Below are 18,904 nucleotides of genomic sequence, written 5' to 3'. Positions count from 1 at the left end.
TTGAGCTACTGTGTGCTGTAGGCTAACTTGTCTCACCCTTTCGTTACCCTTTCCCATGTTTGTTATCTGCTTGTGTAGATGGCAAACTCTGTGAGGCTACATGTGTCTCTTGCATGTGTCTCTTGCTTTGTGTGTTCTCCTGAGCTTCCACAGATCCCAGTTGGGTTGATTGCCTCTGGGAGATGCACATCTTCTCTCCCAGAGATGTCAGAAGGAGACTGTGCTTCTAGACCCCTGAATTTGTTGAATATTTGTGCTTAGGTGTGATGAATTCAGGCCTATCATTACAGGTAATGTGGTACATTTGAATGCATGCTCTGTGTGGGAAGATGCTGGTGATTCACATGAAGAGTGAAAGAGGTCTGCCTTTTGTTTGCCAATGATAGCAAAATTTACCTCAGTATTTGCTATTTGCTTCTAAATTCTAATAGTTCTTTATGATTTTGTACAGCAAACTCATATTTATCTGTGGGTGTGTTATGAATTAATTGTGCCATAGCTACAGAAATACTTGAACTGGTTCTGAGGATCAACAAGGCTTTTTAACTCAGATATAGTACCACTCCAGTGTGCCTATAATGCCTCCATGAGCAACATGGGTTGCAGCCTCACAGATGCTTTAATGTGGGTGGTTGCCTGATGAGTAAGCTCTGCCAGATAGGTTTTAGCTTTGGGAAGAAGGAGTTTGTTTTTATCTGCAGCATTCCTTGATCCTTGTATGAGGCATTAAAAGGCCAAGAGTCAGCCAGAGACCAAGAAAAGAATCTTTGCCTGGGCTAAGCAAAACTTCTTCCAAGTTCCAGCTGCTCCCACACCTCTTTACTGATGACTCTAGGTCTTGGGAGTGCCTTTTACTTTTGAACACAATACACAAGTGCACTGTTTATCTCTGGCACTAGGTTAAAGTTTCAATATAATCTTGAGTTCTGAAAACTTTAATTCAAGAGCACACTAGTACCCTTCCAAATAGATGGGAAATCTCTGATATTACCTGAGGCTTGCAAATGTAAAAGAGAAAATAAGGTGTATTGAATGTGCGTATAGATGCATGTATATATATTTTTAAGCAAGATCTCGCATGTAACATTCAGTATGTGGAGAGAAGAAGAGTTTTAGTTCTGAGAATCAGCACCTAAAGTGGTGATTAGTGAACACAACACATTTGAAATGGCCACAGCTGCATAACAAATATAGTTCTCGGAGAGCTCTAAGCTCCAGCAAATTTATGTAATTTATAATATAACCTCCTTATTATGTTAATTTACGCTCCTCAAAACAGAACATTTCTTTTGTTTATAAGGTCATAATAGAATGGTAATTGCTTTTGCTTATGTCACCAGATGGCTTATGTTTATCAAAATCTGTTTTTTCCCAGTGTAACACTGTCCTGATGCATTCACTCTGTGGGCATATCTGAAGCAGGGCTAGTATTCTAGATTATGACTATAACTGACTTTCTTTGGGTTTTGCCATTAATGGATCTCTTGCGTTTTTAGCAGCACCAACTGTCTTGATTTACGATTCAGGAATGCTGATGGTGAGGCAAATTTAGCAAGCAATTTTTCTGCCCAACTGTGATTCATATTAGTATTACTGAGCCATCTGCTAGGTATTCTTTGTCCTCTACAAAGAGAGGGTACAGCTTTGTGCAAAAGTCTACTCAGTTCCCTTGCTCACACTTCCGTCAGCAGAAGTACAAAACAGGGAAGATGGACGATTTTATGGGTTAGATAATGGGATGGGCAAAATCTGTAGTCTGTTCCTGCCTCTGCTAGAGATTTCCCGTGCAACCATGAGTGAATCATTGAATTGCTTTCTGCCTTATCACACCATCTGCTAGAATGAATTTCCTTTCTCTTTTCTTTTTTCTTGTTTTGTAACCACTTTGCTGTAACACAGCAGGGTTACATATCTTTTTTCTGGAAATAATAATATATAATAATAAACAATTCCTGATTTTCTGCCCTGAAATTGGAGTGAATTAGATTTCATTAAGTAGCATGTCAGTGATGTGAGTTGTGAGATGGCTTCAGCCAGATGTTTTCTGTGCTAATCTAATTTGTTCAAAAATCATAAACTGGAATATACACTAACATACAAAGAGCAAGAGGAATCTGCTATTGTGACCATGTGAAAATAAAACATGAAGCATTTGCTGAAGTTTATTTTTCCCCATGCAGTTCTGTTAGTACAAAATTGTGACAATATTTTTCCCTTTAAATGGTATTGCAATAACAGTAAAAGGTTTTTGTTTTGCTTTATAGACACTCAGTCCCACATTATTGACTATACTTTTTTAATTACCAGCTTGTACTGAAACACATTCAAAGAAATAACCTGGTTTTATAATAACCTTCAGAATACACAACTCTCATTTAGCACCTTCAGCACATTTAATGTTTCAACTGTCTTTTCAGAACTGATTCTTTCACATAAAGATTCAATTTTAGAAAAATCTTTACAAATTTTAGTTTAAGATTAGCATTATAACTTACCATAGTTTAAGTCTCATCATCTTCTTAGTGTTTTTGATCTAAGTGTTTTTCTTAGTGTTATTGATCAAAATAGAGCAACAAGGAAAGAGTAAAACCTGTTAATATTCTAACTACAACCTAAGAAATGCTTGCTTGCTGGGGAGAATAAAGCCAAGTTTATATGAAATAAATACCATCACAAAGACAGATATGCAAAATTTCAGGCTTCTCATTTTTTTACTTCAAACTGAAAATTAGCCCAAGTTATGTTAACATACACATCTCAGGAAAAAGTAGGATGAAATGGAACACTTATTTTTCTGATATAAAATATGTTAATGTTTCTATTTAAATTCTCATTTATAAATGACAGCGCCTTATGAAATATGTCCTGAAGACTATTTGATGTCAATGGTCTGGAAAAGGACCCCAGCTGGGGACATGGCATTCAATCGATGTCCTCTCAATGCCACAGGTACAGTACTACTTTGAAATCTTATGATGATAAAAAAGGAAGAAATATTTTGCTTTGTGTCCTAGATAAATTATTACTAGACTCATATAAATATGAGTCTAGTGATATATGTGAATATATCTGTATAAACCTCACATATTTACTTATGCATACGCATGCCAATATACATATGTACATATGATGTCTCTTACAGATTACATATATGCATGGTCTGTAGTATATGTGCATTTATCTGTATATATACATATGTATACACATACATATGAGCATTATAGCCACAAAGAAAAAGCTGACAATTAATCAATTTGACTGGATCTATCAGCAAAGTGATGAAAATGAGGGAGAACATAAAAATCTTTTTAATTAAGGAAACACTGCTTAAAAGCAATCAAGTAAACATTGAAATGTGTTTCAGGATCTTATACTACTCTCTATATACCGATGATCATTACATGAAATTGTTTCTGTGTGTGTGCCTTTAAAATAGCATGGAATATATATTAAATAAAGTTTATTCTTTCCAGTTGCTCTCACTCATATAAATATTTTCTGTCTTCTTTGTGTCTTACAGGCACCACTAGCAGACGCTGCTCTCTCAGTGTTCATGGAGTGGCCTTTTGGGAACATCCAAGCTTTGCTAGATGCATATCAAACGAGTACAGACACTTGCAGCATTCAGTAGGTGCAAAGTCAGCTTTAGTACTTGCTCTGTTTATTCATTACTAATCACTGGCGTAAAAAGAAACATACTTATTTACTCTTAGGTTCTGTTAAGCAATACGAAGAGGAAAACAGATCTGACAGAGAATAATTTATGTTAATGGATATTATTTTGATCTTGTATAATGCTGTTGTTTGTGAAACAAGCCTTGTCTTGTTGTAGAAGTGGAAAAATGAATCAGATTCCCTTCTTTCATGTCCACTGTGTGAAATTTTTATAGGGGTCAGAGGCAAAACATATTTTAGTTTATTAGAAAATGAGATGCGAATAAATGAGATTTACTGGAAGAGCAACTTGCTGAGAATTCTGTAATACTGCGTATTCTTTAATTGCAGGTAGGAAGCCAGGAATGTTTCTTTTTGCTCTCAAATTTAGAACTTCACATTCAAAAGTAACAATAGGAAATGATTATAGGGTAAATCTATCTCACTGTCTTGGAAAAGGTAAAGTAGCTCTAGATGAAGAAATACTATGTGAAGTTTTTTCAAAAAGCCTAACAAAAAGTTTATTTGCAAAGCATTGGCATTATACAATTATGTACTGCCTAAATATGTTTATATGGATAGATGTAATACATAATGTATATTGCTTTATAAATATGTTACCATGGTATGTGTTAGGTATATTAGTTACCCTCTATGTCCCTAGCTGAAGCATTCAGCCAGGTTAATACTATATTGGGAAATGAGCCTTTGAAGATTCTCATGGACAATGGGTTTTCCCTGCATGATATATTCTACTGACATTCTTATTACTCTGCATCCTTTTCCAAAGGCCACTGCTCCGTTTATCATTCAGCAGAGGCACACTAATACAGCTCTGTGCTTCATGACTTCCCAACTTCTCAACGAAGTGCAACACTTCTGTAACATGTTTAAAATTCTTTGGTGGCTTGAAAAGCAGTAGCCTGGCTGCCGTTCCTCAAATCTGGATTGCTGCTTAGAGGAGATTTTCATTAATTCCTTTGAGCTGCATTTCTGTTTTGTTAGACCCAATTTATTTGAGACTCGGGATTCAGTTTCAGGGTAGGCCAAAGCAAGAATTATTTTCAAAATAGCACAGAATAGATTGTCAAAGGAATTTTCCCCACTGCACATAAGCTTCTATTTTACACAGCTGCCTGCATGTTCATCTCTCCCTTTACTGTTCATGCTCAAAAACCATATTAAGTTGGCTGTAATATTTTTGGTAATTTACTCTGTTGCAACAATTTCATTTGTTAGGTCTATGCTAGTTTGCAGCTCAAACTATGCAAAATGCTGTTTCTTGCTATTCAGTGGTTTGACTTACCTGGCTTTGGTAGGCACTGGTAATTTTTCAAGAGCCATAAGTCTGACTTGTTGAACAAAAGACATTTCTAACCTACAGCAGATTTATCTTTTTTTTTTTTTTCAATATTTCCTTTTTGGAAATATTAATTATGAGTCAATTACACTGTGAAATATTCTTTCCGCCAAAGAACATTTAAAAATTGGTAATGCTTCTTTAAAATTACAGAAGCACCTAAGCATATCTTTTTGCTGCACAAAATTTAAGTCTAGCTCATGTGCATACAAATTAAAGAAGAGAAGTGGACTTCCTTCACACTTGGGAGCTGTTCGCAAAGAAAGCTGGCCTGTTTTACATCTTTCTGCTTCTCAAAGTGAACAACGCAGCATATTTAAAGAATCAGAGAAAATAGAGGTAAAGACCTATAAGGTCATTGCCCTGCAAATGTAGGCTTGTCCCCCCACGATACATATGTCAGTTCCATAAATCCCTGAAAATAGGGCTTTATAAGGAAGCTGCTGACAGACGGTGTTGCTATAATAAATATGTGTGCTTATGAAAGCATGTATGAGTTGTCTCAGTGTGCTTAACTTACCAATAAAGTTATTTTACCAATGCAGACCAGGAATAGAGCTGGGTATCACTCAGTTCTCTGAATATTCCCATAAAATTTGAGCTGAATCTCTTTCATTTATTATCTGAAATATATAAAAGAAAATCAGATGCACAGTCTTCAAAAGAATGATGTTCCTGAAGCTGATATAAAGCAGTTGATATACATAAATATAATATTTAATACATTAAAGCATAGAATACAGACATGTCCCTGTCTTTTTGCCCTCCAATCAAGCTGCATATAATCTAGAACTAGAAATCACATAGTAGAATTCACATGATGCTGTACCTAAGAAAATATTATCTAAAGAAAAGTATTCAGTATGATGGAAGCCAGAGAAGATTTCCTTGGCCATAGACCCTGCTAACCTGGATACACAGGTGCTGAACTGGAAGCTTATAGTTATACTAGCAAATAAACTTAAGCTTAAAAGTCCTTGTAGTCATCTGCACAGTGTAACTGTGTATGTGTTAGCATGCTCCCTGACCATTTCAGATCATACCAGAGCACTCTCCCAGACGATGCCTACCATCCTTTAGACGATAGAATAGCTGAGAGGCCATTGTCAGCAGGCAATAAAAACATGATTTTCTGGGACAGAGGAGAGATAGAGAGTTTATTGTGAGGAAACCACAATTCTTTGCTATATATAGTGTACAATTTTACCACATTACCACAGGTGATTGACCCCTGAAGACTGTTTCCTTACTGTATGTAACTACTGTGGATTCTCTGCCTCATGCACTGTATTTTTACAGTTTTCTCTATTACTCACCTGGAATTGACATGGCACAAATTTCAACCCTTAATAAGCAGTATTAAAGAAGCTGAAACCCAGCTACTGCTGTGTGTTCTTCAGCTTGACTCAAGACTTGTACTGAGACCCAACACGGTTGCTCTGGAAATCATGCTAGAATGGCACCATATTTTAATCTTAAAATCCATTTGAAAGTCTATTTGTAAAGATGGAGAGTCATTAAAGCTAAAAATACACCCATAATGCTAAAGATAATATACTTTGCTCGTAATCCCCAGCACCATGAATAACATGGCTTTTTCCAGTCACTTACAGAATGTGCCAGGCAGAATTACTGCCTCTACTGCATGCCCTGGTGCTTCAGATGTAGGTTATGGCACCTCAGAGGAAAACGGGGTTGAGTTACATTGTCTGGACTCGTGGACCACTTTTTGATGCACATATCAATATTATGCTTAATATTCTATTGCAACAGTTTCAGAATAATTCCGAGTCTTAAATTAATATATCTCCTCAATATATTTTTGAGATGAGTCTGTACTACATCTGCATTTTTTGTTGATGGAGAACTGAGACCACTTAAGCAGGAAATTTATCTCAAGTCTTCTGAATTAGTGCCTAGCCACTCTTCCTTCTTAATGTTCCGACATCTCCATGGGACAACAGAAAATCCCTGGCATAGTAAAAATATAATAAACACAGAGCCTCTAAAGAGACTATGCACTTGAACATGATGAAATAGTAGAGAGGTATGGTTTGACTCGTGGAGATCAACACTCAGTTTATGTCTTTCAAGGGCACTGTGTCCTACATGATAGGAGTTTGAGAAAAAGCAGTTTAAGAGAATTATGAATGTCAGCTGTGCTACAAATGTACAGCCTGTATTTCTGTTAGTTTCTTTTACCTTGTGCACTATGGTACAGGTTCCTTTTAAAGTTAGGGATGATAATTAGTTCTCTTTGAATAACAGAACCAATTAGTCATGAACAATTTATCCTACATTTGGTACAAATCAATCATTAAATGAATTCAACAAATACTGTTTGACCAACTTTTACAGCTGATTGACTAATAAGAAAATTTATTCACTGAACATATTAAGGGACAAAAATTCCCAAATCCATGAAATAAACCTTTAGGAAATTATTTGCTTAGCTGTAATAATAATATTTAAAGAACGTAGTTAGGATTATTCTCCCTAAAGCACTATAAGAGGAAAATTCAGAGTGATAAATAGGCATACTTTGCCTCCTGGACCTAGAGGACCAAGCAATAATTTGATGAGCAGAAAAAGAAACATCACAGATCATATACCAGATTTTGTTCTGGTTTTCTTGCATTGTCCTAATGTATTTGCAGTGTCTGCAGCTTTGCATTAAGAAAATGTTCTTAGTCAAGCATGGTGTCTTGAGTCTGTTACCAGTCATTGTAGCTGAGAAAAATGTTTTGCCCAATTATGTGCAATTGTTTAAATGTATTCTTGAGAAAGAGGGGATTATAACAAGAAATTCTTCCAAGTATATTTTTTATTGTGGATGGAAATGAAGTAAAGTCATAAGGTTTAATAAACTCTAGTGGCAGAAGATATCCTTTATTCAGTTCCTTCTAGAAAATTCTTAATCACATACTGATCACCAGAGTTTTGTTAATAGTGAGGAATTTTCTTCCTTTCTTTAATTCCATATTAAATTCTCAGAATTTGGAGGATTTCCCCCTTCTGTAGAATAGACATAATTTGGGTTTTCAGACCATTTTACTGAATCAGTTACTGCTATAGCAGAAGTTATGGACCTTGCTGAAGCTTGTTCTCTCTTTCTACCCTTGGCATATAGTTTCATTTTCTGAAAACTGAACTACTTCGGTCTAATTAACATATTTTAATCTCTTTAAATTGTATCTGTTGCTAGCTTAATGGACTGTTATATGTAGAAAGGCAAATTAGATGATGATCTAATGACCCAAACTTAGTCTGTATAATATTACGAAGTATGTTCCTCATTTCTCATTATCTTCTTTTGATCTGGAAGCAGAAAATTATGTGCCTAATTATTTCACATAGAATTGTGTACTTTACCCAATACTTGGCTAGTCTAGACTAATGTCTTCTGAGTTGTGATCTGAGGGTTTTTTTTTACTTTATTTGGATAAATAGGGTAAAATCTTTCCCGAGACTTAGAAATTTATTTGTACTGTGTTTATGAGTGACTGAAGGACCAAGAATAGAATCAGTGATTAGGACCCCACAGGCCTACTTCAGATCGTATCCAAGAAAAAAAAAATTACTGAAAATGCCTCACATAAAAGTACATTTTGCTTTCATAAGCACTTGAAGCCTATCAAATCTGGTACAGTACAAGCAATAAGACTAAGAAGCAAGACCTCAGAATTAGGAATACCCTACATTATCATGCTTCCAAGAAGCATAGATAAAGAATTCTTCATCTATTCTTAATATAGTCTATGGATAATAGCCATCTAAATTAGAAAAAAAACACAGCAAAATAAACAAAAAACAAAAATCAAAAAAAAAAAACAAAAAAAAAAAACAAAAAAAAAAAAAACACAAAAAAAAAACCCAAAACAAACAAACAAACAAAAAAAAACACACAAAAAAAACCCCAAAACTAAACAAACTGAAACAAGAAACCATTCACCTCATCCCCAACTGTCCAAAATCTAAAAAAAAACAGAAAATAAAAGACTTGAATGGGGACTAATGAAAAATTAAAATGAGATTAAAATAGTTAGGTGTGGAAGAGCAATGAGATTTCACCTTTTACGAGCTTTCTAGGAACAGAATATTGAAGCTTTCCTGACCATTTTTAATGAAAACCATTAATACGTAAAATCTTACCATGGAGCATTAGAAATTGATATTGTGAAAATTGAGGAAATACTTGAATTCACAGGTTATTTTTATTTTCTACTCTGTTATGCACTCAAACTAAGCAATAGGATTTATTGAATTACCAAAAAAAAAAAATTTTAAGGGATTGACTTAAAAAAGTATTGGTAGTGTGTAATTGTCTTACCATACACTGAAATAGGCCTTTTGCCTTAAGTGAGTTTTTACTCTATATGTCTTTTGGATGCTCTAGTTTGGAAGAGATTTGAACTACACTCACAAATAATGATGAAGACTAAAGCCTGTTATCAAGAAACTTTGTTCCTGAAAGACATCTTCAATAGTATCAGAAAATCTCTACTAATAAGACCATTTTATAAACCTGTGTAGCACAGTTTTCTAGCCCGGATGATGAAATTATGTATTTAGTTGCTGTGATAAAAATAAGGCAGTATTTTAATAGAATCATAGAATGATTTGGGTTGAAAAGGATCTTAACAAAACATCTAGTTCTGTTCCCCCTGCCACAGGCAGGGCACATTTCAGAAGATCAGGCCCATCCAACCTGGCCTTGAGCACCTTCAGGGACAGGGAATCCACAACTTCTCCAGGCAACTTCTTCACATTCACCACATTCACAGTAAAGAATTTCTCCCTAATATATAATCCAATTGTACCTTCTTTCAGTTTGAAGCCATCCCCCCATGTCCTGTCACTACATGTTCACTACATGTTCTTGTAAAAAGGTACTGGAAGGCTACTATAATATCTTTCTAGAGCCTTCTCCCCAGCTGAATAATCCCAACTCTCTTAGCCATTCCTCACAGAACTGGTGTTCCATCTCTCTGATCATCTCCATTGCCCTTCTCTGGACTCACTCCAACAGGTCTATGCCCTTCTTATGTTGGGAGTCTCAGAACACAGTGCCACTTCTAGTGATATAACACTCAATATAAAATGCATTCATGCAAAATGGTCTACTTTTTATCAGAAAGTTGAAAAACTAAAATATCTCTTAACTCTTGAGAGTTAGGAAGGAAAAATCTACATATGAATTATCACATTGATGTCAAAATATTAGCACTTACAAAGGAGCATGAGAACTTATGCAGGTGAATCTTTAGATACCAAACTAATAATATAGCCATAAAAATGCATTTCTGCTGCTTCTGCTCATACTGTAATTTTGTTTCAACTTTTTCCACAGCAGTGTTATTCACGATTTTGCAAGTGCTTGGCTAAAATATAATTTGATAAAAAGAGCTTTGAGGTGAATAATGATTTGCTCAGCTGCAGCTCATTAGAGATGATTTTGTTTTTCCAAATTATACTACAAGGGCAGCGTATCAGCCTGTCCATATACTCCTCACTGAAATGACTGCTGTACTCTGAGGAATGAAAGGCTTCCTCCTAAAAAATTTACTGCTCCTTTTTTTTTTTTGCTAGTTTAGTGCTTCATTTCTTTTTATAAAGCCACAAAGCAAAGCAGCCAGGCTTAGTCTTATAGATTTGAATGCAGCGGCTCAAAAACATTTTTGTTCTTCCTCAGTCTATACTTATATTGATATATGCCAGCTATTCCTCTTCACCTTCACAGATTTTGATAGGCAGGGGTGTCAGTAAATGATCTGCTTTCCTTTCCTTGATTCCCTTGTAAGGCCAAAATATGCAGCTCTGTTTTGTCACTTCCATTATCTAGTCTGGATGATGACAATCTTTTCTCTCATCAGAGAGCAACTGATCAAGAGATTGTGACAGGCAACAGTTTTCTCCTGCCTCACTAACATTTTCCCATTCTACACAGGAGAAGATTAAAACTTAAGGAAAAAAAACCTTTGGTATCACTGTTGACTTGATGGTGAGGGCACTCTACAACTACCTGAAAGAAGGTCTCTTCTCCCAGGCAACAAGTGACAGGATAAGAGGAAATGACCTCAAGTTGCACCAGGGAAGCTTTAGACTAAATATTAGGAAAGGTTCTTCCTGGAAAAATTGTCAAGCCCCAAATCCTGGAGATATTTAAAAGTCATATAGATTTGGCACTTGGGGAAATGGTTTAGTGGTGGATTTGGCAGTGCTGAGATAACAGTTGGACTCAATGATATTAAAGATCCTTTCCAACCTAAATAATTCTAAATAATAAATAATTCTATGAATCTGTGATTTTTGCCAACATATATATGCACCTCAGTCTTACACTATACAGTAGAAGACATTGGTCTGCTTTTCTGCACAAGCACATCACAACTTAATTCAACCTGGGAAGTTCCTTTTCTTCCTTTCTGCTTTTGATTATCTGTTTTTTAATAGCCAACCGATCCTACTTGTTAAATTAAAAGGAAAGTCACCACTAATATTTCAGGGTCCATAATAATTTTTCCATATCTGGAACATACACATTTACCAAAGATTAATAAGTGTGTTAAATGAAATGTGCTGCTGTGTTTGCGGCTGCTGCTGTGTCTTCTGCAGTAGTGAGCAGCTGAGTGTTCCCTGATCACATTGATATTCCCAACCAACCAACACTGCAGCCACAAATGAACTTCACTAAGGTATGGTCAGAGGTAAAACAACAGAATGCCATTTAAGAGCTTGGTAAAGAAAAATTTCATCTTATTTTCCCTTAAAGTCTACCAGAACTGCTGGAACCTTCACTCCGATTGAATGTGGCACTATGAATGTGGCACTAGCTGCGAAATGACTGCAAGAGTTTGTCTTGGCAGCAGGAGACAAAGAAGTGGTCACAGCATCTTACAATTATTCCCTTGCCTTTTGTCCATTACTTCATCTGTTGCATCCCTCTACCATGGTTTATGGTAGAGGATTTTTCTCTTGCCTATTACTTTATGCAGCACACCCATGCATAAATTAGGGCTCTCAAATAATGCTAATTTCCTTGAAAAAAACTTCTTGATTATTCCTGCAAATACAAGTGAGTGTCATGGAAATGACTGTATGTAAGCAAAATGAAATAAGTATTGGTTAAAATCAAATAAGTATTTCAATTTGAGCATTTATCAGAGCTTTATGGTTTAGGGACATATACTTACAAGGATGACCATGTAGCATAAAAAATGAAAGACAGCTCATTTGTAGTACATCCTTTTGTGACCTGTAGCCTCAGACATTCAGTCACTCTGGAGAACCAGGAGACTTTACCCCAAGCAATGTTATGTCTGTCATAAAATAAAAACAACCCTCTCAGAGTCGTCATTCTCTTTTTCCTCTCAACTCTTGCTCTTGTCAGGTTGCATTATACATAGATAACACAAATCTTGAAGACATGCCCTCTGGTTAAAAACAGAAACAACAGTAACAACAACAAGATCTCTCACACAGCATGCAGGATTTAATCACAGATAATTTGAACATTTAAGAGCAGTATTTAATAAAATAATAATACAAGCCTTGGTCAACAAACATAAAAATAAGAAATAAAAATGTGATCTGTTCAATGATTATTCATTCCTAATCCTGAGACTCATCTGTTATTCTGCTAAGAGAAGTCTTATTTATTAAAAATATCCATCAAAATGTTTTGTTGGATCCTTGAACAAATCAAAATATTGACAATGTGTAATTACTTTCTCTCTGTTACCTATTTAGAGGCTATAGCTCCAGGATTAGAATTGACAATGATGATGATGAAGATGATGATGATGATGTTGATTGAAAAAAGGAATTAAGTAATGGGCTAAAGTAGGAAAAATATCTCTTGAATAAAATCGTAGGAGTCTTGTAAAAGAGGGCAGAGAAAAAAAGGTACAGGAAGAGTGAAGCATTCCTCTGAGCTGTTCACATTCTCCTAAAAACATTTTGGACCTTCACACATACTAGAGTTTTTTTTTTTCAAAGGTTCTTCTATAAACCTGATCACATGTGGAAGAACACATGCAATTTCTTCTGTGCAGATATTCAGTTTGCCTGAGATTAATGTCTAATACAGCAAAGGATTTTATGGAAATAATCCACATTCTTTTCTCTAAAACCAAATCCCTATTTTAGGGAACATTTTGCTTAAAAATATTTGGAAGTATATGACAGTGGAATGACTGTTTTGATATAATGAAGTGATCCTAATTTTTTTCCCATCTATATACATTTCAAATAAGTTCCCTAAAGCATTAGGTTGTAGTGGTTTCAGCTGAGTGCACAGAGGCACAGGTTGATGCACAGTTTCTGCAAAAACTTGGTTCAGATGATTGCACACCATGATTGTATAAGTGCAGGAAGGCTGAAGTTCAATTTCAGAGCACTCCTTAAACTTTGACGTTTCTGGTTGGGATAAATTATAGGAGGCTTTAGTTGGGGTTTCAGAACATTTGCAGGGATGTGTTGCAGAATTACAGAACTGAAAGGAAATTCATGAGATCATCCAGCCCAAACTTGTGTCCCATCAGACTCAGCTATACTTGTATTATTCCATCTTTTTATTTTTCTTGGCTGTTATCAAGGCCTCCAGTATGGAAGGCTGCACAGTGTGTTCAGGTAAACTCTACATAATTTCCTTTGCAGTTGTAAAGTTTTCCTTAATTTATATCCTTAATCTTCCTTGACACAATATATACAAATTACTTTTTCCCTTTACTGCTGTACACAAAAGGAATATATGATTGCCTTCTTCTTTGCACAAAATGTTTATTTAATAGTGTGTTATCGTGATTGAAATTGAGATTACTAACTAATTTCACTGATGAAATAGTGGAAAATTACTTTGTATTGCTTGAGACACTTCCTTCATAAAATACTGAATATATAGAAAACATCTCTTGCATGACATTAGGTTATAAAAATTTGAATGCATACCTGAAGATACATAGTCCTTTCTTTAGACCTTACTCTGTTTCTTTTAAAAGATGGATCAAATTATATTCTCAAACACTGAAACAGCCTGAAAATAGGCAAACAGATTGTAAATAATTTATTATATTGAGGGAAAATAAAGTTCTGGGCCAAAACAGTTAAAGGACTGTCTATTGAATATCAGAAAAAAAATAGCCTGTAATGAAGATTTTGTCAAATGTGAACAACTTTCTTACAATGACATCACATTACAGGTGTGGTGTGAATATTCTTACAATTTCTACATCTAAAGAGCACTATATTGTACAAAATATTAGTCTTGGGTTCTGAAGTTGAAAAGCAAAGTGTTTAGCAGATTATGAGCAATTTCGAGATATATTTGTATTTCAAATGAACTTTCCTCACTTCTTTGTACGGCTTACTAATTTGGGTTCTTATAGTTCCCCCTACCATAAAATGTATTAATGACATCATTAGTAATACCTGGCCATGAATCCAATATCATCCTAAAAAATAATGAAAAATAGTTGATGGTGTAGTTACTCTTCAAATTAATAATTCTTTTCAGTCTTTTATAGGTTTCTTCAAAGTTCATTGTTTTCTGTCCTTTTAAACTACATCTAGTCTGCAGTAATTACTATGCAATAATAAACTGTACTCCAGTGCTGATGGCCTAGGAGATCTGACTTTGTAAAGAGGCATTTTTATTACATCATACTTTCTGATAAATTGGGGGACAAAAGCAGCTGGACCCTGAGTCAAAGTCCAGTTAAACATTTCAGTAATGTTTCAAGTATGCAGCCACACAGTGCAGGCTGATAGAGGCTGGGCTGACAACTGGTGTCAGTTTAACAGCTGCTTCATTTCACTGTCTCTCGGCTCATAAACTTTATTTTTAATGAGCCTGCCTGTAGGACCACTAAAAAATGACCTTCACACAGGGCCTAGAGTGGTGACCAAAATAGCTTTCTTGGGCAGTGCATAATATCACAGTGACCGTAGCAGAGAAAATAAGCTGTGTGGTGAGAAAGAGGTTATACTAACTACTGATGAGAATATTCTGTATTTTCATGCAGAAACATTATTGTGATAGCTGTGCAATAATTCACTGCCTTCAACTTACACTAATCTGAACATCTTCAGTGGCTTTAATGTTATTGTGTCATTTTACATGAATTGAATGAATGGCCTGTGATTTTAAAGTTGTGTTTAGGCATTGTAAGCTGTTTTACAACATGAAAATATATTACATAGTAAACAGATAATAAGGAGGCTGTTAATTTTTCCCTGCACATTGTTTACTGGTCTTAGAAAAAAAATTCTCTTAATTAATTCTAATTTTCACCACGTTTTTTAGCTAAACACCTTGCAACCTTCTGTTTTGCTGTGCTGTTTCTAAGGATATGCTGCTAGTCTAGCTCGAGGCAGTGTGGGCCTGGAGAGGTAGTGAAGGACTGGGAAAAGGAACTTCCACATTGGAGCTTGAAGATTAAAAGAAAGGTGCTCTTGAAGCTGTGTATGAGTAGTGTGTATGAGGGAGAAGGAATCCTTGGGCTGGGAAATTGAGCTTTCTGGGTATGTCATTTAACAAAAAAAGAGTTCCAAACTGAGCTGTATGTTTTAAGAGCCAGTAAATTATGAGATACTTTGACTACCTACTGGCTACTTTTGAAGCAGTTATAATCACTTTGTCCTGTGACATCGTGGGCACTTGCTGACCTTTTTTATCATTGTGTCCAAAGAGCAGCCAGAGTATCTTCCTGAAAGCACTAAAGGCTACACTACAGCTCCAGCTTGTGCTGTTAGAGATCTGCAAAAAAAACAGAGCCTTACTTGACAGCAGAGTTTTTATGAGGACTGATCAATTGCTGGTATTAAAAGAACATATTTTTTTCTCTCTTAAACCCTGCCTTCAAGTTGTGTGATGCCTTTCCCACAGTACATTCTGAGGTACATGTAAGATTTGGGAGTTCAACTACGGACAGTCAACAATGTCTTTTATGTCTTTTAGGCTTGACTAAAGGTACACTCAGTATTGTTAATCCACAAAATCTGGAAATATGTTCTGGTGTAAGGAACAGGTGGATGAGTTACAACAGAAATTCTTCTCTTTAGTGTTACTGTGCTGGCTGATGCTCTTTTCACCTGCCACTGAGATGCAATGTGTGAGCAGATGAGACAAATGGCAGCATTTCACAAGAAAATTTTGTCAGAAAAAATGTACAAATCAAGTTCATGTTTGCCTTTACTTGTTCCCAAGAAAGTAGGTCATAATGTTGTGTATACAATACCAGATTCCTGAATTTACTGAAATTAATTTCCTTCCATTCTCACATCTTTTTCTTCAGTATTATTTTCCTACACAATTATGTCCAAAATCTCCTTCTAAAAGGAATAGAAACAGCATGAAATTATTTCTGGAAGCAAGTTTCTTGCCTGATTACGTATTGCAGTATTCAGAAGACTAAGGGAGATGTTTCTGCTGAAATATTTGTTAAAAAATGCAACCAACCAACCAAACCAATTAATGGTCTTAGTTCTCACTGGTTTTTTTTCTAAATATTAATAATACTATTACGCTTGTATCTCTGTACTCATGGTATAGAATAGATTCTAATTTTCAGTTCAGAAGAACTTGTGCTTTTATGGTTAAATTATTATAATGTGTATTTCAAGATAGGTTGTTTAACCCATGTGCTCTTTCATTTAGCCTTGTCTGGCCTTGTCCTATCTTTGTGATACTCTATGCATCTTCCCGGGATGCTGAGTCAGCTTTGAGAATTAACCAGATCCACAAGTTCAGGTTCTTGTCAGGAGGGTACTTCTAGCATATTTGTTTTGGATCACTAGCCCTGAACACATCTGCTGGGAGAACTACTGCTAAAGTATGCTCTTTTGGCAGATACACAGGAGCTATTCATAATTTAATTTGCATTTCTTGGAAAAAACAAACAGGACTGTTCCAAGTTAACACCCTTGTGCTAGTGCTACAGAAGAGAGCATCATAACCAGCTTCCAACTAAACCACCTCTCTTGCACTGACTAGCCAAGCTGGGCTGGCAGAGGTGAAAGGTCTACTCTCCTATAGTAAATCAGATTATAACAAGTACTGCCTTAGCATTTATTCCTTTCAGAGGTCTCAGTTGTTAAATGAGAGGCAGCTGTGGTTGTACAGATGTTCTTCTGAGGAAGGGCAGTTCCTTGCTGTGTCATGTCAACAAATTAAAGCTTCAGTCCAACCCATGGAGTTTCAAGAAGCAAATGTGTGAAGCACAAGAAATTCAGAAGCTTTCAGTAAAAAATCAATAATGCTCTGATAAAAAATAATATTTCTATCATCGTAGACCACTATTTTGTCTTACGTTTAACAGGACAATTTTTTTTTTACTATTTTTAACATTTAATATTTTGACTCTGTTTGGAATTTATCATACATTTTTCTGAGTAAAGTAGGTTCTGATAATAGTTTTGTTTTCTTTTGGTATAGATTAAAGAGCATCTTGCCAAGGGTCAGAGGATGTTGGCTGGTGATGGCATGTCCCAAGTAACCAAGACGCTATTGGATTTAACGCAGAGGAAAAATTTTTATGCTGGGGACCTTCTAATTTCCGTGGAAATTCTCAGAAATGTTACAGACACATTTAAAAGAGCAAGTTATATCCCTGCGTCTGATGGGGTGCAGGTAAGAGAAACATTGTAAAGGTAATGGTTCAGTTGATGGAGTTTATTTCTGTATATTTCAGTATACTGCATGGCCACTGGTTTGCCCACAGAGGAAACGGATGTGTTCCACATGACAGACATAAGCATTCTTCACATAAAACTAAGATCCAAGGGTAGAATCCGAAGAAGGCTCAGCTACATTTAATAAGACAAATATCAAAACCAGTGCAGCGGGTGAACTATGTAAAATACTTTCTTTGTAGCATTTCAGTGTCTTTGTCTTTCAAGGTTTGGTCTGATTGATAGGAGGTGATGGTATGTTTTGGCACTAAGCATTTCGCTAGTGTTCTTTTTTCCAGTTCATTTCAGTTCAAAATCTATTCACAATGTTATGTAATTCTGGCATTGCTTCTTCATTTCAGATAAATAAAGCTCATTAAAAGTGCACAGGAGTGATGGATAGTGCATTTTATGTAAAGTTTCTATTTTACATGTTAGGTTAATTCTTCTTGTGCAGGAGGACAAATAAAATGCTGTCAGAGATAAAACAAATACAATTATTTCTATATAATGGGCTGCACAACTCTTACTCAGGAATTCTAGATAAAGATATTGGTTTCATCTTATATATGAAAATTTTAGACACTTTTCAAAGATTGCAGATTACTGACAAAGAATAATTAGAAGGCAGTGTGTATAATATTTATGAACAGGAGAGCTTAACGATCATTCATAAATTACTAATGAAGTTATTAATGCAGGTCATGTATAAGTATTTGTGTAAAGGTAAGCATAAATTATAAATACACTTTGGAATAGATGCGTGCAGATGAAGGGAGATACCTTGGAAAAGACATTTTTTCACAGTTAAGTTTTCAAGACTTGTGATTATATTTTCACTTTTCTAGTTTTTCTCTGCACAAAGAACAATTAACTTCCACAGTAAAACTGATATTTCTCGTGTTGGCCTGTAGCCAGCTGATTTTTTTTTTTTAAACAATGCTTTTTTAAAGAATATGTTTGCTGAGCAATCCTTCTTTTTTTTTATTGAATGAGAGTCAGTATCTAGTCAGTAATAGTTTTACTATTAAGCAGGATGTTATTCACTGAAAATTTTCATGCAATCAATGGTCTGGCAGCCCAATGTGACTTCTTCATGGTTCACAGGCACTACAAAGTCTTTATTAGAACCAGTCTTGAGAAACTGCTTGATACAAGTGATTTTGTCCATGGGCCTACCAGATCAGGTCATTTGCAGGTTACATACATTAGGGAGAATTT

The 18,904-nt window shown here is 35.5% G+C and overlaps 1 protein-coding gene across 1 annotated transcript in view; it reads left to right on the top strand.

Moving 5' to 3' along the window:
* Positions 1–18,904, top strand: part of ADGRB3 (adhesion G protein-coupled receptor B3) — a 446,982-nt gene that overhangs the window by 200,443 nt on the left and 227,635 nt on the right. Inside the window, exons 8-10 of the mRNA XM_053938382.1 lie at positions 2,848–2,949; positions 3,521–3,627; positions 17,448–17,642. Of these exons, the coding sequence (XP_053794357.1) occupies positions 2,848–2,949; positions 3,521–3,627; positions 17,448–17,642 (404 nt within the window). The remainder of the gene's footprint in view (positions 1–2,847; positions 2,950–3,520; positions 3,628–17,447; positions 17,643–18,904) is intronic.

The sequence above is a fragment of the Vidua chalybeata genome, chromosome 3 (assembly GCF_026979565.1).
Source record: "Vidua chalybeata isolate OUT-0048 chromosome 3, bVidCha1 merged haplotype, whole genome shotgun sequence".
Classification (NCBI taxonomy): domain Eukaryota; kingdom Metazoa; phylum Chordata; class Aves; order Passeriformes; family Viduidae; genus Vidua; species Vidua chalybeata.
The sequence above is the reverse complement of the archived record's forward strand: the minus strand, read 5'-3'. Positions and strand labels throughout refer to the sequence as shown.